This window comes from Vipera berus, assembly GCF_964194415.1.
Source record: "Vipera berus genome assembly, chromosome: 1".
NCBI classification, from domain to species: Eukaryota; Metazoa; Chordata; class Lepidosauria; order Squamata; family Viperidae; genus Vipera; species Vipera berus.
Genome location: NC_138202.1, coordinates 24,011,792 through 24,038,839, shown reverse-complemented (window position 1 = coordinate 24,038,839; position 27,048 = coordinate 24,011,792). Strand labels below are relative to the sequence as shown.

General features: G+C 43.1%; 2 protein-coding genes across 2 annotated transcripts in view; one reads left to right on the top strand and one right to left on the bottom strand.

Annotated features, from left to right (window-relative positions):
* The window catches only part of TXNDC16 (thioredoxin domain containing 16), a 59,796-nt gene extending 56,201 nt beyond the window's left edge, over nt 1-3,595 (bottom strand). Inside the window, exon 1 of the mRNA XM_081313448.1 lies at nt 2,801-3,595. The gene's annotated coding sequence lies outside the window, so the exon portion shown is untranslated. The remainder of the gene's footprint in view (nt 1-2,800) is intronic.
* A 680-nt stretch (nt 3,596-4,275) lies between these two features.
* GPR137C (G protein-coupled receptor 137C) overlaps nt 4,276-27,048 on the top strand; it is a gene marked incomplete at its 3' end in the record, with an annotated part of 28,589 nt that continues 5,816 nt past the window's right edge. Inside the window, exons 1-4 of the mRNA XM_081314403.1 lie at nt 4,276-4,636; nt 15,977-16,020; nt 16,613-16,841; nt 26,673-26,822. Coding sequence (XP_081170529.1) covers nt 4,277-4,636; nt 15,977-16,020; nt 16,613-16,841; nt 26,673-26,822 — 783 coding nt within the window. The 5' untranslated portion in view covers nt 4,276. The remainder of the gene's footprint in view (nt 4,637-15,976; nt 16,021-16,612; nt 16,842-26,672; nt 26,823-27,048) is intronic.

Genomic DNA, 27,048 nt, shown 5'->3' with positions numbered 1-27,048 from the left:
ACAGTACAGATAAAAAGGTAAAGAATATCTTTCTATCCTAGTTCAACATTTTAACCCAGGGTTCCCCAAAGTGATCAATTTCAACCCCCAAAGGACTATCCATTATTGTAGATGGTTGCACTGAGTGGAGGAGTGGCCTAGAGGTGAAGATGCTTGCCCTCCCACTCAAGGTTGAGAGTTCAATCCTGGGCAGTGACAGATATTTCTCTATCAGGGCGCAATTCCAGTAAATGCTCAGCTCCATTCAGTCACCTCAACTCCGTCCCGAATCAAGGGATTAAGGATGGTAGAAAGAAAAAAAAACATGGTTGGTCATTTGCATTCTTTTAGCGAATGCAAGTGACCCGCTGTCTGCAAGGAGTATAAATCCTTCCATTCCCCACCATCCAATCAGAGCTGAAGAAGCTTCTTGGATGAGAAGCAAAACCAAGAAAAACCAAGAAAGTCCAGTTGCCTTGTGAAAAAAACACCTTTGGGACAACCGTGACCTGGATGACTGAGAATCTCCATAGGTGTGTGTGTGTGTGTGTGTGTGTGTCTGCGCGCGTGCACTGGCCATGCAATACCTTCTCTTGCTATATCTCTTTTCTGTTGTTTAATTAGTTTTGTAGGATTCAGTAAGCCTTCAGGTGTACTAGGACATTTGCAGCATGAGAAGTTCCATTTGAAAGGGAGTGCATCTTCTTCACTGGCCTTCAGATATTCTTCCAATTATATTTTAACAGTCTGGTAGCCTTCCACACCCTCCCATGGTCCTTTGTAAGTAGAGTCTCTCTCAACATTGCTGCGATTACTTCATTTAATTGAGGACTACCTGTATTATTTCCAGGAATAAATATTTAGGGATAAATGGAACAATCTGAAATTTCATCAAGTGCCTGACAAACCAAAGGGTTTGGGAATCCCTACTCTAACCATTACACCATGCTCCCTTTCAAATGGGACTTCTCATGATGTAAATATCTTTTTACAAGGCCTCTGGAGCCATGCAATTGACTAGCACTATATCATCCACCCATTTCTTTCCGAAGCAGATAAGGCACAGATCAAAACTGATGATTTGTGATGCTGGCAGTATCACAGTATCATTGCAGACTTCAGGATGTTTGCATGTGTACCTACACTTGTTCCCCCACCACAAAAACAAATGTGGCTAAAATGGGAATAGGGAATTTGAAAGTTATGCAATCATTTGTCTGAAATGTTATAGGGTTTACTACTTTAGTAGGGGGTTGGACTAGAAGACCTCCAAGGTCCCTTCCAACTCTCTATTATTCTGTTATTCTCTTTGGGCTATCGCAAGGAAAATTGGTTGATTCAGGAGGAATCTTCACCTTTGCAGAGTTGGTATTCATTTTGGATGCTTTGGGCATGAAACTAATAGCTATGTGGAAGTACCTTAATTTTCTGTGAAAAGGCAGCCGTTATAAAACAAAATAGACATGTTTCCTTTCAATTCTTATTGTAAATAAGCAAAAAAATACACAAACAATAATTTTGCAGGTGTGAAATTGTGCTGAATTTCATTGGAATGATTTTGGAAGATGTGGGACTAAGTAGCTGCCCATGGTATATAGGCTTTCCAACTATCCACTGAGGGATTCACTTTTGGTGCTTGAATTCACTCCTTTTTAAAAACTATTTGAAATGTTAATAAAAATAAGTGCGAAGGACACGTGCTACAAAGCAAAGCAGCAACTTGCAGAGACTGTGGACTCCGTACTGGCCTTGTGAACATACTAGCAAAGTATGGCAGATTTTTGTAGACCAGGGTTATGCTTTGAATTTTGACCAACTGTCTGGGAAAAAAAGATAAATTGGATGGCTTTAGCATGCATCCTAGGAGCTAAGGGGAGTGGGAGGAGTTATGGAGAGGCAATTATTTTGTGAAAAGCTCTTGAGATAGTCCCTAAAGATACTTAAGACATTCAGTCTCAAAATTATTCACAATTTTTGAGGCATTTTGTCACTCTGACAATTAGGAAAAACATCGAATTTATATTCACTCCTCCAGACATCACATCACTTATCTCCTAGTACACGTGCTTATGAATTTGGCCATAATGTTGTCTCTGTAGCAACCTCTTCCCTCTGGAATAAAGTTTCACCCAATATCACAATGCCCTGCACTCTGCTGTTGTTAGAAGAGCCTTGAAGAAGACCTGGCTCTTGATCCACAACTTTGGGCGAGAAATGGTGAGACACCTTGCTACAGTCCATCTAGTCTGTCACCCTTGCCATTTTTATCTTTTATCGATCCTATAGGTAGTCCTCAATTTACAACCACAATCAGGGTAAGAAAATTCATTGTTAAGCAGTGTGATAAGTGAGGCATCTTATGACTGCACCTGATTTTACAACCTTTTTTGCCACAGTCATTTTGCAAGATATCACAGGATCCCAATTTGGAACCTTCCCTGCCAGCTTCTCCATTGACTTTGCTTGTCGGAAGCCAGCTGAGAAAGTCACAAATGGTGATCACATGACTCCAGGATGCTGCAACTATCATAAATAGATGCCACTCTCCAAGAGGAAAGATCACCATCACAGGACTGCAGAGATGCTGCGATGATGTAAGTGCAAGGATCAGTCATAACTCACTTTTTTCAGCACTGTTGTAACTTTGAACGGTTGCTAAACCAATAAGTCAAGGACTAATTAATGATCAAAAATCATGAATTCTAATTTCGTTGATTGTTGTGAGCTGCCCAGTTACTGAGAGACAGGCAGCATATAAGTTTAATTATTATCTCTTACTTTCAGAGCTATCACAATAAAACGATCAAAAGAAGTAACTCACCTGCCATTTCACTCTGTTTTGTCTGGAGTGCAGTCCAAGCTGTCAGCCACCACTCAATGTTCCTGGGGAATTTCCTCAACACCGAACTCCCCAGATCAATTGTGTTTTGAGAACTCCATTTCCACCGTCACCAAAATCCAGATACTGATGTGTCTTGTCAACCTAGACTTCAGACTCCATCAACTTTGATACATGAGCACTCCAGTGATCCAATAACTTTAAAATAGACTGAAAACACATTTCTTAAATAATACATTTCTTAAATACTGGTGTTTTATGAGTGGAAAACCATGTTATGGAACATTATCAATCAATCAATCAACAGCAAAAGGGTATGGTGGAAAAAATATGTTACGTATTCAACCTCCAATCTTCCCAAATCTGAGCAGCACTAGTTTAATGATAAAGATATAAAAACAAAATCACAGCCGTCTTAACGAGCAGGGAGAGAGGCATCGTTCAGACAAATGCATTTCGGAGACGGGGCGCGGGTTGACAACCGCACTTAAGAAAGGAGGCGATTCGCTTCCGGTCAGTTCGCAGAAATCCCACTGCGCTGGACAGAGACGGAAGGAATCGAAGGAAAAACAAGCGATCGCATTTGCAAAACGCTTCAGACAACAATGCTGCAGCCCACCCATCCAAGGAGAAACGGGGGCCGCGGCAGTTATGAAAACAGTCAGCGTTAACAAAAAATCGTCTCCAACAAGCATTTACTCAGGCGTAAAGGCCTCTCGCACCAGCGATCCAGCAGCCAAACGCAAAGCAAAGCGAAAGCGAAGGAGAGAGCATTAAAAGAAGCGAACCGGATGGGGGAAAAGCAGCGCGCCGCACGGGCGGGCAACACCGCTCTAAAACAACCAATTAGAACAGGGGTCTTCCAACTTGGCCCTTTTATGACTTGTGGACTTCAACTCCCAGAATTCCTCAGCCAGCTTTGCTGGCTGAGGAATTCTGGGAGTTGAAGTCCACAAGTCATAAAAGGGCCAAGTTTGAAGACCCCTGGATTAGAAAATCCGGTGGAGCAAGGGAAGGCGGGGGAGGGGGGAAGAGGGAGAGAACGAGGCGGAGCCTTCTCCGCTGAATGACTCGGAGGCGCAGCCAATGGGTTCGTCGGCTGGACGCCCGGCGGGTGGAGCTCCGCGGTGACCAATGGAAAGCGGCGCGTGGCCCGGAGCGAACGCCTCAAATCCTCCGGGCTCTCAGCTGATTGTTTCTCCGGAGCAAGAGTTGGTTCGGCAAAAGGGAGCCGGCGCTGCAGAGAGGGAGGCGGGCAGGCAGGCGGGCGGCGAGCCGGCGAGCGGAGGACAAAGGGAGGGCGGCGGGGGCTTTCCCTCCTCTCCGGCTGACCTGCATGGCTCTCTGATTCGTCCGGCGAGAGCGAAGCGGGACGTTCCCCCCCCTCCCGCGGCCCTGAAATTGCACTTTATCTCGTTTTTTGCACACTCGCTCCGCCCCGCCCCCCCCCCCCCAGTTATGGTCGGGCCAGGAGCGATGGGACTCGGCGGGTCTGATCCTCTTGGCCCCTTCCCCGCTCTGGAGTTGGGGTTGAGCGTCCTGTACACGCTCCTCTACGCCGGCCTCTTCCTCTTCACTTACCTGCAGCTTTGGCTGCTGTTCTACTACCGGGAGAAGCGGCTCAGCTACCGCACCGTGTGCCTCTTCCTTTGCCTGCTCTGGGCAGCGCTGCGCACCGTCCTCTTTTCTTTCTACCTGCAAACGTCCACCAAAGCCGTGGAGCTCCGGCTCCAGCCGTTCCCACACTGGTTGCTCTTCTGCTTCCCGGTCTGTCTGCTCTTCGCCACCAATTGCCTCCTCAACCTCTACTTCGCCGAGGTAAGTGGGCAGCTCAGCTTTGCCGGCGCCGGCTCTTTTTTAAACTCTTTTGCAACGGGATGCCGTAAACGAGAGGCACAATGAGCGGCGGCGAGCCGGGCACGCCTCCCCTTCTTCTGCATGTTGCTTTATTCCTCCCCCGGTTGTTTTTTTGGTCATGTTTACCACATTCTGATGCATTTGCAAGCAAGCCTTTCGATGGTTTTCCTGCCCTCCCTCCGCCTACTGTCTGAACGAACAAACAAGCTTCGGGGAGCCTCGGCTCGAGCGCGTAACGAGGCGAGCAAAACCGCGCTACGAGGCAAAGCCCCGGCGTGGCATACAGTATCTGTAGCAGGAACCTTGCGGTGTAACAAATGTTGCCCTTAAAGTGCACACACAGAAAGCCTTCGCGGTTCTGGATGCAGCACAGTTAATGCGGTTACTTTTGGGGAAACCGTAGATCGGTATTTCTTTAAGAGTGAAGCAAACACGAATAGCAACAGCCTAGGTTGCTCAGCTGGGATAGGGACGGCTGACAGCCATTACGTCATTGCTTTGGGCTTTCTTCTCCACCTCCTATTGTTGCTGCCTTTCTTAAAATACTATTTTAAAAAAGACTTGGCTCTTTTCCCCACCACCCCCTTCCCCCCCCCCTTTTTTTTGCTGCAGAAGATAGCATCTTGCAACATGGTAGTTTGGGCATTTTTTAACTTGACTGGGTCATATCTGAAATGTTAATATGATCTTCGTGTGGCTGCTGGATTAATTTCCAAGCCCCCCCCCTCCCCCTTGAGGCTTGCTGATCAGCTGTTTTGAAATCCTTAGTGTCATCTTTGTTTTTTAGCTTCCTATATTGAAACAAAGCCAATGGCCCAATCCTTACAGCTGCAGCAAGGTTTGGATGGCCTTTTAGGGGTCCTACATTGCAATCTTATGCCTAAACAACAAAGAATTTTTGACACTTGAGAAAGATATGTTTGTGCCATAATACAATCTACTTACTCTCTTAGATGCATCTTCCCTTATAAGGTGGATGCTTTACTTTCCAGCAAAGTACCTGAAATTGCAGCTTTGTTTGGCTTCAATTGTGCATGTCTGATGAGTGATCTAGGTAAACTTTTTCCTACTAATGGCACGTATCATCTTTATGTTGCACTTCCTCCAGTTATTGGGAAATAGTTACTTCTCGGACAAACCTGCAGACCATCCTTTCCCTCGCACTGCAAAATTGTATTGTCACTTAAGAGGCAGCCTGGACAATGACTTCATTCTCTGAGAAACTCAGGGGTGTTCACATGATGAGCACAAGAGAGCTGCTGTTCTTGCCATGAAAATGAAAATGTTTGTTTTGTGAGCAAGCCTTAACATTTTTGGGAGGACAGGGAGCTCAAACTAACTGGCTGACGTCTCACATGTGGGTGGAATTGGAATTGAGAAGGTTCTTGTTTTTAAACTGGGTATTTGGAGGCTCAGTGCTGTTTTGCACTAATAAACACAGGGAAAACTGTAAACTCTGCAGTCAGTATTCAGTGAGCATGATAAACGGCAGGTCCAAAAGTCACAAAAAGGGAAAGGGGCCACCCACCCTAACTCTAAGGTGGTGCGTGTGTGATATGAACGCAAGGAGGCAAATAGTTCCTGAAACCTGGAGCATCACTACTGTATTGGACCATTTTTAACATAACCCATTGCAATAAACAGACAAAATATTTGAGTACCGATGGCATAACCAGCTATAATATGGAGTCAGATCTCTGGTGTTGGTTGGTTGCTTAAAAAAACAACAACCAATAATGCAATACAGTTCCTCTTTCCTTCAAGGGAAGCAACTCTTGTCATTTTATTTAGAGAGAAAAAACTGGAAATCTAAAGCTATTTGTTCCCTATTAAGAAATGGGGAACTTGGAAAGAGTAGAGTTTATCTATTTACTTAGTTGATCTTCTAGAACAGCCTTTGTCTATTGTACTAGCAAAGAAAGATGGGATTTGTGATTCATCTGCTATGCAGGATGCCAGATTGGGGAAGGCTGGGGAATGACTGCACTTCAAATAGGGACTGCATCCAGCTTGTTAAAGGTTAAGAGTGTGAGCAGGTATTATGAAGAGACAGTAGCAATCTATGATAATGTTTGATAAATCCCAATGTAATATGAATCCTAGGAATGTTGGGTAGAATGAGAGCCGATTAAATCAGTGAAATAGATGCTGAGCAATAATTTAGGATAAATGAATGACGTCACCTCCACATGAGATGGGCAGCATCTAAGTTGAATAAATAAACATTTTTATTTTGCAAATGCTGAAGAAAATGATTCCAGTTTGCAAGATCTTCTGTAATCCAGAACAGTAGGGAGCAAGATTAAGTCCTCGAGCAAAATTTGTCATCATGAACTTTGTACCCATCCCCTTGAGCATATATTTTTGCCTATAAAAATAAATTCTCTTGAATGATTACAGATTGAAAATTCTAATCACAGATTCTAAAATGTATTAAGGGAAATACCGAATAGCACATAGCCAATAACATTGCAATTTGCAGGATATGGAAGATTGGGTGAGGTTAATCCCAAGCCAACCTGGTTGGCTACAAATCAAGTTCAACAGAATTGTGACAGCTTATTTCAATGCCCTCTGTACCATCTACATTTGGGCCCCAATTAAGCTATGCTGCCGTTCCATCCCAATAATATGTACACAAAATGAACCTTGGGTATGTTTCTTCAGTGCAAATAAAGTGTAGTTGGGAACTGTGCATGAAAATGCAGGAGTTTAAAAATAATAATTTTGCAGTTTAGAGATCCCAAGCTCAAAAGTGTCTCAGGTAGAAAAGGCAGGGTCGAATCCCGAGTGCCGCGTAACAGAGTGAGCGCCTGTTACTCGTCCCAGCTTCTGCCAACCTAGCAGTTTGAAAGCACGTAAAAATGCAAGTAGAAAAATAGGGACCACTATGGTGGGAAGGTAACAGCGTTCCGTGCGCCTTTGGCGTCTAGTCATGCCGGCCACATGACCATGGAGACGTCCTCGGACAAGTGCTGGCTCTTCGGCTTTGAAATGGAGATGAGCACCGGCCCCTAGAGTCGGAAACCACTAGCACGCATGTGCGGGGGAACCTTTACCTTTACCTATATATATATACACACACATATATATATACATACACACACACACACACATATATATATATATATATATATATACATATACACATATCCACATATACATATACATATATAGATATAGATATAGATGATATATAGAAAATATTACCGATGGGAAAAGTGGTGCAGAAAGCTTTGCTGAGTTCAGATACCTTCTCTCCCTCTTGTGCCACCTTTTCAAAAATACATGTCTTGTATATTATACTTCTCTGAGATATAAAATACTTTATATGATCTTGTATATGTGTATGGCAGGGAGTGTTGTTTTTTTTTATTGAAAAGTTTTAACATACAATTTTTCCCTTAAAATATCCCCCCTCCCCCACCCTTCTCCCTCCCCCCTTCCTCTCCCCCCTCCCCCCCTCCCGACTTCCCAGAGCTAAATACAAGGTATATATATAAAAAAACAATCATAAACAACCATATACTAACAACCATAAACTCTAAAATCTATCACTCTCTAGCTTATATAGGATAAAACAAACCTTAGTAATATTAAATATATATATAAAAAAACTAATATAGAAAAAGAAACAAAGAAAGAAGACTTATTCAAATATAAAACTTCTTAACCCTATACTTATTCTGGATAAACTCAAGCCATTTTCTCCCTTCCATAATATAGCGTTCCTGCAAGTAATCTTTCAAATAGGCCGAAATCTTCGCCATTTCAACCAGGTCGGAAACCTTTAAAGTCCACTCTTCTATGGTCGGCAGTTCCTCTTTCCAGTACTAACCTATCAAAAGTCTTGCTGCCGTAATTAAATTCAACATCAACTTAGTATGTTCCACCAGACTTTTATCCAAAAAGCCTTAACCTTTTTACAAGTCCACCATATATGAAAATATATTACGTCTTCATCACCGCACCTCCAACATTTAGGCTAATAATTCAGATACATACTTAGCTTTTTAAAATCTAAATACCATCTATAAAACATTTTGTAAAAATTCTCTCTTAGATTTCAAACTTGTATAAATTTTACATTCCTCACCCAAATCTTTTCCCACCTCCCACTACTTGGCTGTAAGTACGTTGTGAAAGTTCCATAGACTTCTGCTGATCTTGTTCTTTTATCTTTTTTGATCGTTTTAAAGCAGCACACGTCACCCTCTGTTCTCTGGGATCATCCAAAGGTGTTATAACTTGATCTCCTCCAGCACCATTCTCCTCTGTCTGTCCATCTTCAGCCTCTTGATGTTCTCCTTCTCCAGATCCCTTTGCAGCTTCCAGAAGTGTTAATGGGGTTGCTTTTAAAACATTATTGTAAAAATCACGCGCTTGCATCACAGTAACCAGACGGTACCTTTTACCTTCATGCATCACCATCAACCCAGCTGGGATCTCCCATCTGAACCTTATATCTCGTTGCTTGAGCTCTTGCACAAGAAATGTAAAATCCTTCCTTCTCCTTAAAATCTTTGGAGGAATTTCTTTTAGAACCAGAACTTCTTGATCAGCAATCACGACTTTAGTATCATAGGCAGCTTGTATAACTTCATCTCTAATTTCCCTTTTTGCAAAATAAACCACCACATCTCTAGGCAACTTTCTCTGTCTAGCAATCCATGAGTTCACACGAAACACTTTATCCATGCCTCCTTTTATTTCAGATGCTGGCTGATTCAATACCACTTCGAGAGCCTCAGAAACCAGCTGCTTTAGATCTTCCTTAATATTCTCCTTTAAACCTCTGATTCTAATGGCAAACTGCATCTGGAAATATTGAGCAAGACTCAATTCTCTATCCATTTTGTCTCTTAAATCTTCATTCTCCAATACTTTTGCTTCTAATATGGCATTCTTTTGAGTCAAATCTTCCACTTTTTCATCCAAATCTTCCACACATTCAGCCACTTTATACACTGAAGACAAAATGTCTACCTTCATCACACTGAACTTCTGTTCCATCCTCTCCTCCATTCTCTCCTCCAACTTCTTCAATTTCTCCTCCATCTGTGCAAATTTATCACCCATTGATTCCAAAATTACCTGGGTATGTTTTTCAAGAGCATCTTGTAAGTCCTTCGATGTCAATACATCAGGAGGATGCAATGCCTGCAATGATGATTGTTGCACCGGAGAAGTTCCAGCACTCCGAAGAGTTTTAGGGGGAGGTTTAGCCGCCATCTTTTACTTTCAATTGTGACGCACTTTCACTTTAAGTTTAAAAAGTCCATCAAGCTCGAGAGTAAAATAAAATAATCCTCTTCACCTTTTCCTCTTGTACCGCTCTGCCTGCTCTTTTTATTCCATAGTCCTTCCTTCAGGCAGGGGTGGTCGCAGACGCCTGGCTCTGCTCCATGAAATCAGGAGCAGAGGCGCTGGCCAGCTGGGAGCGACCCAGGCTACGGGGGAGTTCGATCCTTCGGCCGCCCAAGCTGCAAGCTCAGGCGGCCCCGGAGAACTCGACCCCTACCTGGGGCCTCACCCCCTCCTCTTCTCCCGAGGAGGGGGCTTCAAATTCGCCCGAACAGCTGATCGGCGCTGTTTCGGGCAGAAATCACTCAGCTGAGCCGCGGGCAGCCCGGGAAGGCTGTCTCCGGCGCCGCGCAGCCACCGGAAGTCCGGCAGGGAGTGTTTTTGAATACAAAGGAAAGGAGTGTTTCACAAAAGGATTGGGTTCACCAATCATGCTAAGCTATGTCTTGTTTTCATTTACCTTCTTTAGCCAATCAGCCCCAGTGATAGTATGCAGACCCCGTAACAGACTAAGGGAGAGTACTAATATTTATTTATTTATTTATTTATTTATTTATTTATTTATTTATTTATTTATTTATTTATTTGGATTTATATACCGCCCCTCTCCGAAGGGACTCAGGGCAGTGTACAGGGCAATTAAAATGCTATAAACAACACACAATGTATAAAAATTAAAATGAGATTAAATCAAATAGCCCTAAACAATAAACACATTCTAAAATTTAAAATTTTTAAAATTTAAGATCTAAAATCCCAATCCCTCAGTCCAGGCCGGCAAGTTCAAATAGCCAAGTCTTCAGGTCGCGGCGAAACGAGCGAAGGTCGAGAGCCATCTGGAGCTCAACCAGAAGCTGATTCCAGAGGGCAGGCGCACCCACAGAGAATGCTCTCCCCCTGGGAGCCGCCATATATATATGGCAAAGCAAAGAGGAGGGAAGTTTTCTATATATTCAAGCAAAGATGTGGTTTTTTTTTTAAATATTTTAAATTAAAAAACATTGCTGTATAGATACGTATGGTTCCAAATACTGTATTCAATATGAGGACCCAGATTGTTGGGGGCAATTAAGCTGACTTTGTAATAATGCCGCTTGGGGTGTGTGTGAAAGCCCTAATAAGCAGGCATATACATAGAATGAAGGCTACTGCTAAGCTTGTAAGCCGCCCTGAGTCTTCGGAGAAGGGCGGGATATAAATGGAATTAAAATTAAAAATTAAAATTAAATATCCAGAGTCTGTATAAGTATGTGGGCTATGTTACTTTTGTGTGTGTGTGTGTGTGTGTGGTCTAGGAGGGCAAAATTAGCTTATTAGATAAGGTTTGAATAAAGTATTCAAAAAATCTAAATTTTCTGATGTGTAGGAAAAAATATTTTTATGGGAATATTGGGAACATGGACAATCAAGCCTCATACAACTTTGAAACTACCTAACGTGCCTGAAGTGGAACATTTTTCAGCCCACAACCTCAAAGGTGAGAGTCCCTGGTCAGTGAGGGTATTGTTGGGACTAAGTTCAACAAACACAGAGAAAACATGCACCCTCCAAATCAATATTTTGCTCTCCCAGGTAGAACTGGGAATGGCTCTCTGGATTTCCCACAAGATGAATGCCTTCCTGATAATAGAGGCAGCACTGGCCATTTCTTTTGAACAAATTATCTAAGCTGAATTTCTTTTTCTTAGGAAACAATATTGACCAAAAATGTGTCAGCGTTTATGGTCCTTCCGCTTGGCCTCGAAAGTTAGTTTAGCCTGCATAGATGGGGTGGATGTCAGTTCCCACTCATGTGCTCAGCCCAGTACTAGCCACATCTGAAGTGGAGAGCCTTCATTATGCTAGAAATATGATTTAGAACCTTATGTGTGGAAGAGATTATCAAGTAGAGGCTTTTTAAATAGCTTGCTCTCGCCTATGGAGGGCAGAATGAATTGAGAATTTCCCAGATAAAACTTGACATTTTTTGAACCTGCAGTGGCCTTGAATTTGGAGTGTCAATCAGAGAATCAGCTTGAGTGCTACTACCAACACGTTTTATGGAAAGTAGGACCTGCCAAACCAAGATTAGAAGTGTGCTGTTCCAGCCTACGACCGGCCCTGTTGGAATGTCAGGGACAACCCCTTTTTATATTCAATAGGCTGGAACTAATCCAACCAAATTTATTTGCAAAAGCTAAATGAAAAAGTTCAAACAAAAGTTAAACAAATACAGACCAAGACTTTATCAGAAGCTCTTCAAACGGTTGCCTTCAGCAACCAGCACCTCCCACACATTCCCCTTTTAAACAGCAGTCTCAAGGCATGACTTCTCATTGCCTTCTCCCGAGTTGCCACATTGCTTTCCTTTGCTCAGTTCTGCTAGATTGCCTCCTGCTCCTAGCGTCCCTGAACAGAGCCAACTGTGGATCGTCTTCTTCCAATCTTTCAGGCTCACACAGTTGGGTCTGAGGAGGAACAAGACAGGAGGGGCCTGGCTGAGAGTTCGGTGCATCAGAACCTTCCTCTGACACCAAAGGCTCTCCAAACCCCTCCTCCTCCTCCTCTTCAGAATTGTCCGACTCAGCTGCCGAAACCACAGGCTGATGCTGAATCACAACAAGAAGGAAGCCTCTTCATATTGATAGATTGAAGCTGGCCAGGTGATATTTCCTTGCAGACTAAAATCCTGCTTGCAGATCTACTTTCTCTGCCACCTCCTTGCCTCCTCTCAGCCCACACATTTACAGATTGCTGCTGTGTCTGACCAAGAGCCAGACTGGAATCCTAAATCTCACAGATGTTTAACTTGAAGTAACCTTAATGTAAACACAATAGCAAGAAAGCAGTATCTATAATATCTTCAGAAAGCTTTTTTAAAAAATTGAATCTTCTGCACAATAGGTAATTTCAGAAGGTTAAATAGCATCCCCATAGTAAAGCGTGGGGTAGTAAAAAGTTTGTTAACTTGGGGTGTATAGATATAATCATACAAAACTAAAGCTCCACTATTATCTGGGTATGATGCATGTTACATCTTTACCAAGTAAAGAGATTTGCTTCTCTTTATTTAACAGCTAAATAAATAAATATTTATGGCTAATGGAGAAAAGGATATGTGACCCCACCATAAGTAGATTCCGCTGAGTTCCTTTTCCAGTAATAGAAAAGTTAAGGGAGATGTTGGGAAGTTCATTGTTTCTTCTTGCAAGTATACATATGTCTTAGTTCTATATGTTTCTTCTTAAAAGTATATCTGGAAGACAACCAATAGCAAGATATAGATGGAGCCAGTTAAAGAGGTAATGAGTGCACCATTGGAAGTTCTAAAAGAGTAGGTTAAGGGCAGATTATTATGGAGATAATGTATGTGATCAGTAAGAGTTGTTTCCAACTTGAAAGCACATCAGTCTTATCAGTTTATATGTTCTACTCAACAATTAAATAAAAGTTTGCATTGTCTTCCTTCCTATCTGTCCCCAAAAACCGATTTCACCACAGCCTGGTAAGAGCTTTATACAGTCTTCAATTAAATAGCTGTATCCAAATCTATATGTACAGTTTTTGTGCATGCGTTCTGATTTTAAACCATTTTTCTTCCCACCAAAGTACCGTACTTAATTCTTTATCAGGGTTGGAGGTCATCCTGTTTCCATCTTTTGCTGGATCTGGGCCCACCAGTTTTCCTAATATTGCTCCCGAGGCTAAAACCAGGAACCCTGTGCCAAATCCCTTCTGCATTTTATAGAATGGAACCAAGCAATACATGGAAGAACCAAGTACATGGAAGAATCATCATCTGTTTTACAGTAGAAAATTAGGATAAAAAGTATGTAAATCAGGGGTGTCAAACTGCCGGCCCATGGGCCAAATGCGTCACGTGGAAGCCGCACCCACCCCAGCTCCAGCAAGGGGAAAAAAGTCATGATATGTTGTGACACATCACGTGATGTGGTGAGTTTGACACCCCTGATGTAAATAGGTATAGCTGATGGGTCAGTATTTATCTTCTATCACAGGACTTTTTCTGGAAGTAGTTCCAAAATATGGGAAGCATTGCAGGAAAGCTAGTCTGTAGGAAGTTGAGAAAATGTTGTAGGTAATCCTCAAGTTACAACTGTAATGCAGCCTACCCATTACAGTTATAAGTCATAATGGTCATAAAATGGGTTGGTCACGTGACTGACCCGATTTTACTATCTTTTTTTGCAGGGTGATTGTTAGGCAAACCCATTGATCGCTATGGCATGGTTTTGCCAAAAAAAAGAACTGCTGGTTTTTAGCAAAACCATCATAAAACAGGGCCACATGACTATGAGATGCTGCAAATGGACATAAATGCATTCATGTTGCCAAGTTCCTGAAGTGTGTAGTCATGTGACCAGGGGAGGGAATGTCTATTGAAACTTCAGATCCAGGTTGTAAGTTCCCTTTTTCGGGTCCATCATATCTTCAAAAGGTCACTAAGTGACCAGCCATGAATCAAGGACTATCTGTATGAAAAAATAAATAAATGCAGAAATGGCATTCTCTTAAATTGTCTTGACTTCTACGAATCTCAACATGGAGAGTAATTGAATAAAAGCTAGCCATTCTATTTCAGTTAGAATTTTTCACCTCAAATGTTCACATTGAAATCATGGTTTTCAACAATACTCCAGATGACTTAACGGAGCAGACCTCCCAGATGCATACAAAGCAATACATTCTTACTTATTGATCTACTGTTTCATCTGTTGATCCCTTTGAAAGATTGCATATACTGGAAAAGCAATGCTGGGGAAAAAAGTCATACGGAAAAAAAACATTTTAAGATCTTAATTTAGAAACCAGAAACTGCTCATTATGAATTGGTCAGCAATGATTTTCTGTGAACGTTTAATAAATAGGTAATATTTATATTACAAGTAATATAAAAGGAGTGGGTTTTTTGTTATTGTTGTGGTTTTTGACCCCTGTTAATTGCAAGGGTACATCACAATCAAATGCTACATCTAGATTCAGAGATGGTTCACTGAAAGGAAACCCACTTCCCCAAGACCAGCTTGTAGATATGGCCTTAAACTTCAGAAACAAAGAATCATGTGCATATTCCTCATGGTTTTAGGATGTGCTTTTATATTGGAGTTTATGACAGTATAAACAGGAATAGAACAGCGCTATTACTCAAAACTATTCGTGTGTACTTAGAGGTAACTCTACTTCAGGTGCCCCCAAACCCCGGTCCATGGACCAGTACCGGGCCGCAGCATGCCAGCAACTGGTCTGCACAAACAAGCAAAGCCCCATCCGTGGGATGCAGACAGCACACAAAACGACACCGTCTCCGGTCCATAGAAAAACCTCTGTCCACAGAACCGGTCCCTGATGCCCAAATGGTTGGGGGCCTCTGCTCTACTTGATTCAATGTAGTTCACTCAGCTCAATACAATTGTACTGTTTGCAGATAATGTATAAATGTATGTATGCACACACGTCAATATTTTACGTTGTGCCTTATTTTAAAAAAACTTTTAAACCTGGTGTTTTGCACAGTCCTGCATGATTTGAATGATGGAGTCCCTTAGAGTCCTCTTGCCTCTGCAGAGGTATTTTGGTTCTTCTCTATGATTATCATTTCCCACTAATTGTTCTTAATCTGCTTTTTATATTTTACTCTGCTGAGAATTAGACAGCCTTCTATGTTGAATAAATAAATGATCCATTTATTTATGCATTTTGACATTTTTGAAAACTGCCATAGAAACCTCATTTAGATAGAGTGTACGAATGTTCTGGATAGATAAATAAATGAACCATAATGAGGTCAAACAGGGAGATCTCGGAGTTCTGAATTCCCACTAATTGTTTACAAACCACGGCATCTTTTCCACTCACTCTCCTTTTCATAGTTCCAATAGAAAAATTCTGTATTTGTGCTTGTGTGTTATTAAAATGTTTTTGGTCCATTGTGACTCTTGAACTTGGGCGATATATGTATATATATATTTCTTAAATAAAGCATTTTCTTTTTTTAAGGTTATTTTCAAAGTTAAGTGCGCAGCTGAGTTCAACAAATACAAGTAAGTTTCGCTTTAATCTATATATTGTGGCTGATTAATCAACATATTTTAAAGATGCCTTTAGTGAATTGAAGAGCCCAATGTGCTGGAACAGAAACTGCATTACCATCTGTTTTTTAATTTGCATTCTTGCACCAAGCCAAATGTTGAAGGGTTGAGGGTTGAAATTAATGCATAGCAAAGTATAACTTTTCCATGGAACCTAGTAATCCTAACAGCTTTATAACATTCTACAAAAGCTCAAAGTTGCTTGTATAAAATAGGATTTGAAAAAAATCTGATTATATCACTTTGACAAAGAACAGGGCTTTCAGAGCAAATACGCTGTAGGTTTACTTCTAATAGCAGGACTGGGCCATGGAGCAGATTAAGCAGATGCTGTCCACCTGCAGATTGCTGTGGGTACACGTTGGGCATAGGAAGAGATGTGTCTTACACTGTATAAATGTATCTCAAACATGCTTATTGTTTGTATAAGGTCAGCATTATTCAGATATGATCATTAATCCAAAAGAAGAAAGCAAAGATTAGGAGAACGGATCAGAAAGAAGCCTGTGCCGGACACCAACTGCCTTTTTTCTTTTCTTTCCAGGACTTTCTTGTACATGGGGTCTGTATTCATCAGCCTCCTCTTCATCTTTGTGAACCTAACATGTGCATTATTGGCACAGGATAATGTTCCAGAGGATCAGCTAAGGTGGACGGTTTATGCCCGGGCCTTGATCAATGATAGTCTCTTCATTCTTTCGGCCATCTTGTTAGCTTGCTGCATGTGCAAACTTTCCAAAGTGTCTTCAGCCAATGTTTACCTCGAGTCTAAGGTAAGGAAGCAGCAGCAAAGACTTCTCTATTACAACCTGTCAAGTTCTGAGTAAGAAGATGATCCATATTTCAGACACAAAATGAAATAGTTTTCAGGGGACACGTACAAAGATGTTGTATTCCATTTTCAAGATGGATTGGAAATGTGGGCAACTTTTTTAAAATTCTTTTAAAACTCCTAGTAGCCTAAAAGATAAATAATAGCTGGGTTAAAGTATAATATATGCTGCTTTCAATGGAAGATCAAATATCAAATTACTGTTTTTCCTATTACTTTTAAAAACCTCTGAGAAGAAATTCTGTGCTCGCTTTATGCCTCGGAGGCAGCTTTGTGTTTAATGATTAGGTAAGAAAGTTCCTAGAAAGTGGGAAGGGATTAATTTAGAGTTCATAGGCTTTTTTTAAAGTGGAATAGAATGCTTACCCCTAATGCATAGGGCTTAAGAGCAAAGTCAACTTAATGGAATGATGAAATTCCCTTTAATGAAGGGCTGTCTCTGCAAATGGGTCCATGCAGGGCTTTTATTGTATGGTTGCAGCATCCATCTTGATGTTTTTGACCCTGGGGACACTCCTGGAGTGAGAGAGACTGTTCCAATGCAGTTGGACTTAAGCTACCTCATGCATGCTTAGTGACAAAAAGCGAAAAAGACAGTCTAGCGGGAAGCAAAATGGAGCACTCTGAGAAATTATAGCTCCGATTACAAAACTATTATACTTACTTTTCTGCAGTTACTTTAGTTTTGCCTTCTTTACCTTTAACTATTGTTAGTGTAACATTCTTGCTCCTTGCTTCCTGTTGTCTCTTTATACCAGTGTTTCTCAACCTTGATCATTTTAAGATGGCTAGACTTCAACTCTCGGAATTTCCCAGCCAGCCATGCTGGGGAATTGAGGTCCATGCATAGTTTACATTCAGCCACATTTGCTAGCCTTACAGAAATTTGCCTACAAATATTCTTTTGCTTCAACCAAATATTTATCAATACTACCCAAGACAGAAGCGCCATAATTTGGGGTATGGTGGTGGAACTTTACACATGCCATGTTCATTGCAGTTATTGTTTTCTATATTCTTTTGATAGCATTCCCTATTTGTGGGAAGTGAATTGTCAAGATATTTTCGCTATATCATGCAGGCAATCCACAAAACAACTGCAAATGCTGCTTGTTTGGAAATAACTGCTTCATTTGCATAAATACAAAGTGGCAAGCAATGCTGATGCAGGTCTTTTTACAATCAGAAGCCATCAGCTAGCTATAAATTAATTCTGCTAAGCAAGAAAGTGTTTTGAAAAGAAACATTGTCCTGCTTCTTAGCATCTTCTTGGTAAGCCAATGATTAGTGTCTGGAATTATTCAGTCTTTTGCCGAAGTCTAATGAACAACAGCAGTTTATTCAATTTAAGAGGATCGTCCCAGATTGGATCAGTGATAGTAGAATATTGTTCACTATCACCAGCCTTTTGTCAGAAAGGAATTCCTGCAGCTGGAATCAAACATGAAGTTGACTTGGGAGAGAGTCAAACCACTCTTGATGAAGTGCATTCTAACTATTGAACAATGTAAATGGATGTCCTCTCCTGTGTCCCTGGCAAATAGTTTTGAAAAAGTAAAGGCCTCTCCTATTGACCTTAATGCCCAGAAATACTCATGCTGAGATTGGCAGTTATAGCCATGTAAAACCTTTAAATTACTTTTGCAAAAAAACCTGGTAATCAAAGCTTCAGAATGAATATGACATATGCTGGTATCATGCATCAATTAACAATCCCGTTTTGCATCAATTAATCCAGTTTTGCATTAGTGCAAGTCTCTGGATGCTCATGAAGGGTGACCCTACATAGAATTCATTGCATTACTCAAACTGAGATGTATCCAGTTTCAAGTCCAAACATGTTGGAAATTTCTACACTTGGGATGCTAGATATAATTATGCAAATACAGTCTTTGTCACCATTGCCATCTGAAAATCCAGAAAAAACTTTAGGTTAGGCAGGACTCCTAAATTTCAAAATGCTCTTGCAGAGGAACTATATTTCCATCCAGAATATGCTAATTATTTTCTGGAATTTCATAGCAAGTGTCTTGAAAATGTAGCCAGCTTTACATTTTTTTCCTTGCAGGAAAAGGAAGAATGGTATTTTATGTATTTATATTCTGCCACTTATCCTGTAAAGACATAGATTTTTTCAATTTGTTTCCTTGTTGTGAGCACCCATTTCCAAAAAAGAAAATTACTGCCATCTTTTCATTGATACTGATCTGCTTCATTCTTTAATGAACAGAATGATTTTATAGCCTTTGTTGTTGTTAGTTGCGAAGTCGTGTCCGACCCATCACGACCCCATGGACAATGTTCCTCCAGGCCTTCCTGTCCTCTACCATCTTCTGGAGTCCATTTAGGCTTACGCCTACTGCTTCAGTGACTCAATCCAGCCACCTCATTCTCTGTCGTCCCTTTCTTCTCTTGCCCTCAACCTCTCCCAGCATTAGGCTCTTCTCCAGTGAGTCCTTCCTTTTCATTAGGTGGCCAAAGTATTTGAGTTTCAACTTCAGGATCTGGCCTTCTAAAGAGCAGTGAGGGTTGATCTCCTCTAGGACTGACCAGTTTGATCGCCTTGCAGTCCAACAGACTTGCAGGAGTCTTCTCCAGCACCATAGTTCAAAGGCCTCAATTCTTTGGTGCTCAGCCTTTTTTACGGTCCAACTTTCACAGCCATACATTGCAACTGGGAAGACCATAGCCTTGACTATATGCACTTTTGTTGGCAGGGTGATGTCTCTGCTTCTTAGTATGCTGTCTAGATTTGCCATGGCTTTCCTCCCCAGGAGCAAGCGTCTTTTAATTTCTTGGCTGCAGTCCCCGTCTGCGGTGATCTTGGAGCCCAGGAAAATAAAATCTGTCACTACCTCCATTTCTTCCCCATCTATTTGCCAGGAATTGAGAGGGCCCTATCCTCATCTCATTGCAGTGATTCCCATTTTGCAGTTAAGAAATGGTCTGGAGGAACTTAGATCAAGGGAGAGGATAATGAACATGAACCTTCGTGCCTAGTAGTACAAGATATTTTCTAATCTTTTCTTTTTACTCAGTCATATTATTTTTCTCCCAGAAATCTTCATGGCTTTTTGATTAAAAAAAATCATGTAGCTGGTATTATTCTCCCATGTGAAAAGTAATTTGACTGTTGCATAGCATCATAGCTATGCAGTTTGCTTTCAGACTTGAGTTCTTATTGCAGAAGAAGCATGTCACTGCTACAAAATCAGTAAAATCGTTGAAAATATGGCATGGTTTAACAAGCATATGTAAGACTAAGCAGGAGATCTCTTCCTTCAAAGACATGACTGCCTACATTTTAAGCACTGCAAGAGGTGACAGGAAGAGCAACAAATATAGGGGTGTCTTTAGTGACTCTTAGACTCACCAAAAACTTAGTTGCAAACGAGGATCCGAGTGAAGTCAGGGACCTCACAGAAGAGAAGAATTTGGTGGAAGGCTGGAAACACCTCATTCATGTTGTTAGATACTGGGTTCGTTGCTTAATAGACGAGGCAAGTGAGTTCAGCAAAGATCATTGTTTATTTGGTTGCAGGAACTGAACTGAGAAACAGGGCTGTGAATGCAGCAATTTATACCCTGGCCTCTAGGTGGCGGCCAATAGGTTTGAAGCAACTTATTGCTGCCCTAGAGGCAGCCAATGGCGGTGCTGGAGACGGGTTGTCTGAGGAGCTGGGAGCCGTTAGCCAGCTTCCCTGCTTAAGCAACCTTCCAGCAATTAACTCCATGTGATATTCCAAAGCAAGACAAAACCCAATACATTACACCCCTCCTCCATAGAATGTACACACATTATAACAACAAAGGGAATGATTACAGCAATTACAAGTTTTACAGCAATACAGAAGTAGTATGCAAACGTACACATTTTCCGTACTTGCTAATATAGAGGCTCTCCTGGCTAGCAGCAAATCAATGACACATACATTATAGCTTCGTTATTTTGGAACAAAATCTTGTAAATATGCAGGAGGCTTGCGAACCCTCGTGGAGCACCTGGGACAACCAGGCACTCCCTGGCCTACCAGCTTGCCCGCCGGGCTGGGTAAACCAGGGTCCATAAGTTCAAACAAGTCTGGGTGACTCGGAATTCTCTGGCTGGCCATTCCAGGTCAGCCCACCCCAGAGTCCAATCCTTCTGCAGAGTTAGCACAGCGGCTGTAGTGTTCTGGTTGACTTTCTCCATCAGGGGTCCCATGTTGCACTCCTGGGCTTTGCCCCCCTATGACCACCTCCCCATTGCTCTGACTGCTTGGGACCTCAGAGCATATGGATTGATCAGCCTGGCTGCCGGTTTACGGTCCGTGACTGGGACCTGGAACGAAGTCCTCACTTTGCGGCCTTTCTGGAAAACGCTTTTTAAGCTGATCGATATGGCGACGAATGACCCGCCCACCCTCTAGGCCCACTTCGTATGAGAGAGGGCCTGATGTTTTGGTGATTTTCCCTGGCACCCACAAGTTCCCATGCCCATAGTTCCAGGCCCACACCTCGTCACCCACTTGCAGCCCCCTCGGGGGTTTTGGGCGAGAGGCCTCAGCTGCCACCCAGTCTGGGTGCAACCTGTCCAGTTTCGTGATTAGTCGCCTCCCCCAGCGCAGCTCTGCTGGGCTTTTGCCCGTTGCCGTGCATGGCATGGAATGTTGGCAGAGCAAAAAGTCAGACAGTCTGTGGTGCCAGTCTCCAGTCACTATGCGTTTCAATGATTCTTTCATGGTGCGTACCATTCGTTTGGCTTGACCATTACTAGATGGATGAAATGGAGCCGATGTCGCATGCCTAATGAGGTTTGCCCTCAGAAAAGCCTGAAATTCAGCCGCAGTAAATTGGGCCCCATTATCGGACACTACGATGTCTGGTAGTCTGTGCGTTGCAAAGAGTTTCCTAAGCACCTGGATGGTCCTAGCAGTAGTCATATTTGCGATTGGTATAACTTCCAGCCATTTAGAGTGGCTGTCGACCACTATAAGAAAGAGCTGTCCCTGAAAGGGCCCAGTGAAGTCTGTATGAATCCTCGACCAGGAGGTGTGTGTCTCCTCCCACCTGTGGACAGGAGCGTGCGGCATTTCAGGCCTAGATTGCTGGCATGTGTAACACCCATGCACTTGAGCCTCAATGGCTTTATCTAATCCTGGCCACCATAAACAGCTTCATGCCAAAGCTTTCATGTGAACAATACCCGGATGACCTTCATGAAGTGATTGCAATACCCTGTCCCTTAACAATGACCCTGTTCCCCCAAAGAATACAGCCCTTATGAGCTGAGAGCTCATGTCTCCTTGTGAAGTAGCTCTAAAACTCACGACCTGGGCTTTTCTCTAGCCACCCCATGTGGACCCAAGATAGCACTCTGCTTAGAGTCTTGTCTGCTGCCATTTCTGCGGCTATGTCCCCCGCATGGAGGGGAAACTCTTACAAGTCCTGAATGGACAAAACGCAGGCCACTAGGGCCAGATCTGGCTTGATTTGAGGCAGTGGAAGCCTACTCAGGCCATCTGCATGGCCCATATCCTTGCCAGGTTTGTGAATTAGCTTAAAACTGTAAGCCGATAAAAGAAATGGACCATCTTAACATTCTAGGGGATAAGATGTGGGGTGTCTGTCTGTAGTGAATAACCCCAATAGCGGTTTATGGTCTGTGAAGACCGTGAAGTCCCTGCCATATAAGTAGTCATGGAATTTTTTTACTCCAGCTACTATTGCCAATGCCTCCTTGTCAATTTCTGCATAATTATGCTCAGCAGAGGATAGTGTCCTCGAATAAAAAGCAATTGGAACTTGAGTTCCATCGCTCTCCAAGTGACTTAGGACAGCCCCCACCCCATGTGGGGACATGTCACACGCAAGGCATACCAGCATTGATTCCTTAAAGTGAGTGATCATGGAACTGACCAACAGAAGAGCCTTCAATTCCTGAAAACTTCTTTCATGAACACTAGTCCACTTCCATGCAGTATTTTTGTCCAACAGATGGTGTAACAGCTCTGCCACTGTGGCCTTGTTAGGAAGGAACGCATGGTAAAAACTTAGGAGGCCTAGGAATGCCTGAAAGCAGAGACATCACCCTGTCAAAAAAGTGTGTATAGTCAAGGCTATGGTCTTCCCAGTTGCAATGTATGGCACTGAAAGCTGGACCGTAAAAAAGGCTGCGTGCCAAAGAATTGAGGCCTTTGAACTATGGTGCTGGAGAAGACTCCTACAAGTCCCTTGGACTGCAAGATGATCAAACCAGTCAGTCCTAGAGGAGATCAACCCTGACTGCTCTTTAGAAGGCCAGATCCTGAAGCTAAAACTCAAATACTTTGGCCACCTAATGAGAAGGAAGGACTCACTGGAGAAGAGCCTAATGCTGGGAAAGATTGAGGGCAATAGAAGAAGGGGACGACAGAGAATGAGGTGGCTGGATGGAGTCACTGAAGCAGTAGGCGTGAGCTTAAATGGACTCCAGAACATGGTAGAGGACAAGAAGGCCTGGAGGAACGTTGTCCATAGGGTCGCGATGGGTCGGACACGACTTCGCAGCTAACAACAAGGAATGCCTGAAGCTCTCCCTTTGTTTTGGGGCTGGGTGCCATCTGAATGGCTTTAACCTTTGACTCAGCAGGGTGGATGCCGTTGGCATCTATACGGAACCCCAGGAACTCAGTTGAGGGAACTCCAATACTACACTTATTCTTTTTAAGCTTGAGGCCTGCTTCATGCAGCCTTTGAAGGACAGCTCTGAGCCTCCTTGCTAGTACCTCGGTGGACTCACTGGTGATGAGCACATCATCAAAATAGGGGCAAACCCCCAGAATGCCCTTGAGCGTCCACTCCATAATGCCTTGAAAAATGCCGGGGGCTTTGCTGACCCCGAATTGCAGGCGTTTCACTTTAAATGCCCCCCTGTGGGTTACAATTGTCTGTGCTGCGGCTGTGGCCTCGTCAACAGGAAACTGCTGGTAGTCCTGAGCCAAGTCTAATTTTGCAAAAATTGTACCACCTTGCAAGGATGCCAGGATGTGGCTTACTACTGGTACCGGGTATGCGTGCTGTTTGAGTGCACAATTGATTGTGCATTTATAATCAGCACAGATTCTGACCTCCCCATTGGCTTTTAGTGGTGTTACGATTGGGATCTCCCATTCACCCCCATCTACTGGCTGCAGTACTCCTTGTTCTAACCCAGCGTCTATCTTGGATTTAAAAGCAAATGGCACTCTATGAGGTTTAATCCTGACCGGCATTACAGTAGGATCTAGTTTAAATGTTATTGGCGGGCCCATGTACGTCCCCAGAGCTGAGCCAAACACATCTGCGAATTCCTCACATACTGTCACTAGACTCGTGACTTGCGTCTGGTTGGTTCCAGTTACTTGGATGCCTAGTGCATCAAACCAGTCGAGCCCAATCAGGCTCGTTCACTGACCCCCTACTACAACAATGTCCAGGTGCCCAGAAAACCCCTTAAATTTAACAGCTAGTGTGGCCTCACCCTTGACTGTGACTCTGGCATTCTGGAAATCAGTTAGTATAATGTCAGATGGTCTCAGCTTGGCCCATTTAATTGCAGACAAAATTAAATGTCTCAAGTGAAATAATGGATACAGCTGAGCCTGTATCTAGCTCCATCTTGTAGGGGACCCCTTGCAGCTCCACTTGAAGTCTAAACTTCAGCTTAATAGGGCAGCGAGCTCCCATACAGCAAATGCTTCTGCGGCTGGAGCAAAACCCTACGCTATACTGTCACGGGGCCCCAGTACCTCTCCTAGTCGGAATGTCCGATTGGCGATTCGATGACCGGTCCCTCTGGTGACCTCTGCACATGGACGCGATGTGACCAGTCTTTTTGCAGACCCAACACATGGCTGTCCGGAACCTACAGTCCATGCGTTGGTGGTGGCTGCCATACCCTGGGCACCTAAGGAAGGGATCTACCTTGTAAGTTGCCCTTTGTTGCTTGTCGCTGTGACGCTGTTGGTCGTTGTGTCTTTGTAGCTTGTCGACTTCTGTGTTGTCTTCAGGGTCTTCTGCGTGTTCGGTGTCCTCGTGGTGGACGGCTTACTTGTGCTATGCTGTTTTGGCAGGCCGCATGGCTCGGACGGCCCCACTGGCGGCTTTGTCTGCCATGATCTCTTTCAGCGCATCTGGGAACAACAGTGTCTCTTTGGTGAAGAGTTTTTGCTGTAACTCTCAATTCCAGAGACCGCAGACAAGCCGGTCTCGTAGTCTCTCCTCGACGTCGGAGAACTGGCACAGGCGTGCGGCCTGCCTCAATGCCGCAATGAATTCAGACGCTGTTTCACCTGGTTGCTGAACTCTCTGTTTGAATGCATGGCGCCAAGCGATTACAAACAGCTTGGGCTGGAAGTGGTCTCCGAGCCTTTTCTTCAAGTCTGTGAACGTTACGGACTCCAATGGCGTTGGCGCGAACAAGTTCTCCACGATGTCGAACGTGGCTGGGCCGCACACACAGAGGAGCATAGCAGCCTTCAGGCCATCCTCAGCAACTTGATTCGCGCGTAGATAGTTCTCGACCCTGGATAGATACGACAACCATTTTCCGGGTGAGCTATGTCAAATTCTTCCAGCTTTCCGACCTTTGCCATTTCTGCTGGTCTTCGCAGCTGGGGCTCGTTGTCTTCTTGTCCTGCTCCTCCATTGCCCAGGGACTGGTCGTCTGGGCGCATTGTCGCTAGCGTGGCTGTGCTAGGCCGACCATGGGGAGGGTAATTGCTTTTCCCGCCAGGCGTGTTCGGCCTCTCCCCTAGTGACTCTTCAACTCAGTTGGAGGAGCAGGATCCCACTCTCGTCTCCAGTGTTAGATACTGGGTTTGTTGCTTGATTGACGAGACGAGGCGAGTGAGTTCAGCAAAGATCATTGTTTATTTGGTTGCAGGAACTGAATTGAGAAACAGGGCTGCGAATGCAGCAATTTATACCCTGGCCTCTAGGCAGCAGCCAATAGGTTTGAAGCAACTTATTGCCGCCCTAGAGGCAGCCAATGGTGGCGCTGGAGATGGGTTGTCTGAGGAGCTGGGAGCAGTTAGCTTTCCTGCTTAAGCAACCTTCCAGCAATTAACTCCACGTGATATTCCAAAGCAAGACAAAACCCAATACATTACACATGTCATGAGGACTGGTGAGGGAAAATGCTCAACACTTAAGGGAAAAATATTTGGAGAAGTTAGAGATGGCAGAATTAGAGAAATAATGTTCACTGAACATGGATGTAATTTATTACTATTATGTATTAGTTTTCCTCTAGAAGCTTAGGATGGTACACATGGTCTTTTTACTTATTTTGTCTCAGAAGGAGCAGTCTCTGGGTGGTGGCTGCCCAGATCTCCTAGTGAGCTCCATAGTTGAATGTGGTCTTATACCTTAACCGTTATATTACTCTTTTAAGTGTTAAAAGGTAGGAAAAGGAAATTATCTAATATATGTGGTGTTCTTCCTATTCCTTGCTCCTTATTCAGGATAGTTATAATAGTTTCTTTTGTGTTGGATTACTTATCAATTGAGCTAATAGGTTTTCAGTTTCTGTCCTTCCTTTTACTAACAAGCACATGTTTGGGTCCTTATAAAGCTAATGAAAGAGAAACATCTTTTATATCACGTCTGGTTCCAGGTAGCTGTATTGGGTTAGATCTGTCATGCAGAGTTTACTTTACTTAAAAGAAAAACTCAAGGCTTCCTTTAGATAGTTTACTTAACAGACTCTCTTAAAGATCTTTTTGTCAACTTACTGTATTTAATACCTCTTTGTGTATTTTTTTTTAACTAGGGCACATCTCTCTGCCAAGCTCTCCTTGTGGGTTCTGTTGTCATCCTTTTACACTCTTCAAGAGCTTTTTATAATTTGGTGGCAGTAGTGATCAGTCCAGACCATGCACCTAGTCCATTCAACTATGGTTGGGATAACCTTTCAGATAAGGTAATGATCACGTCTACGTTGGAACACTAATATTGTCCACCCTTTTCCTGTCACTGTGCCTCCCATGAATATCACCTGGGAGGAGGAACTATGGTGGGAGGCAATTGAGAAGAGCACCAATGAGATCTATATATGTTGCAAAGCAACTTGAGATGAACTAATGAAGCTGCCTTATCCAGAACTGGCTAATTCATCCAAAAGGATTAGGCTGTCAAAGGCTGCAGGT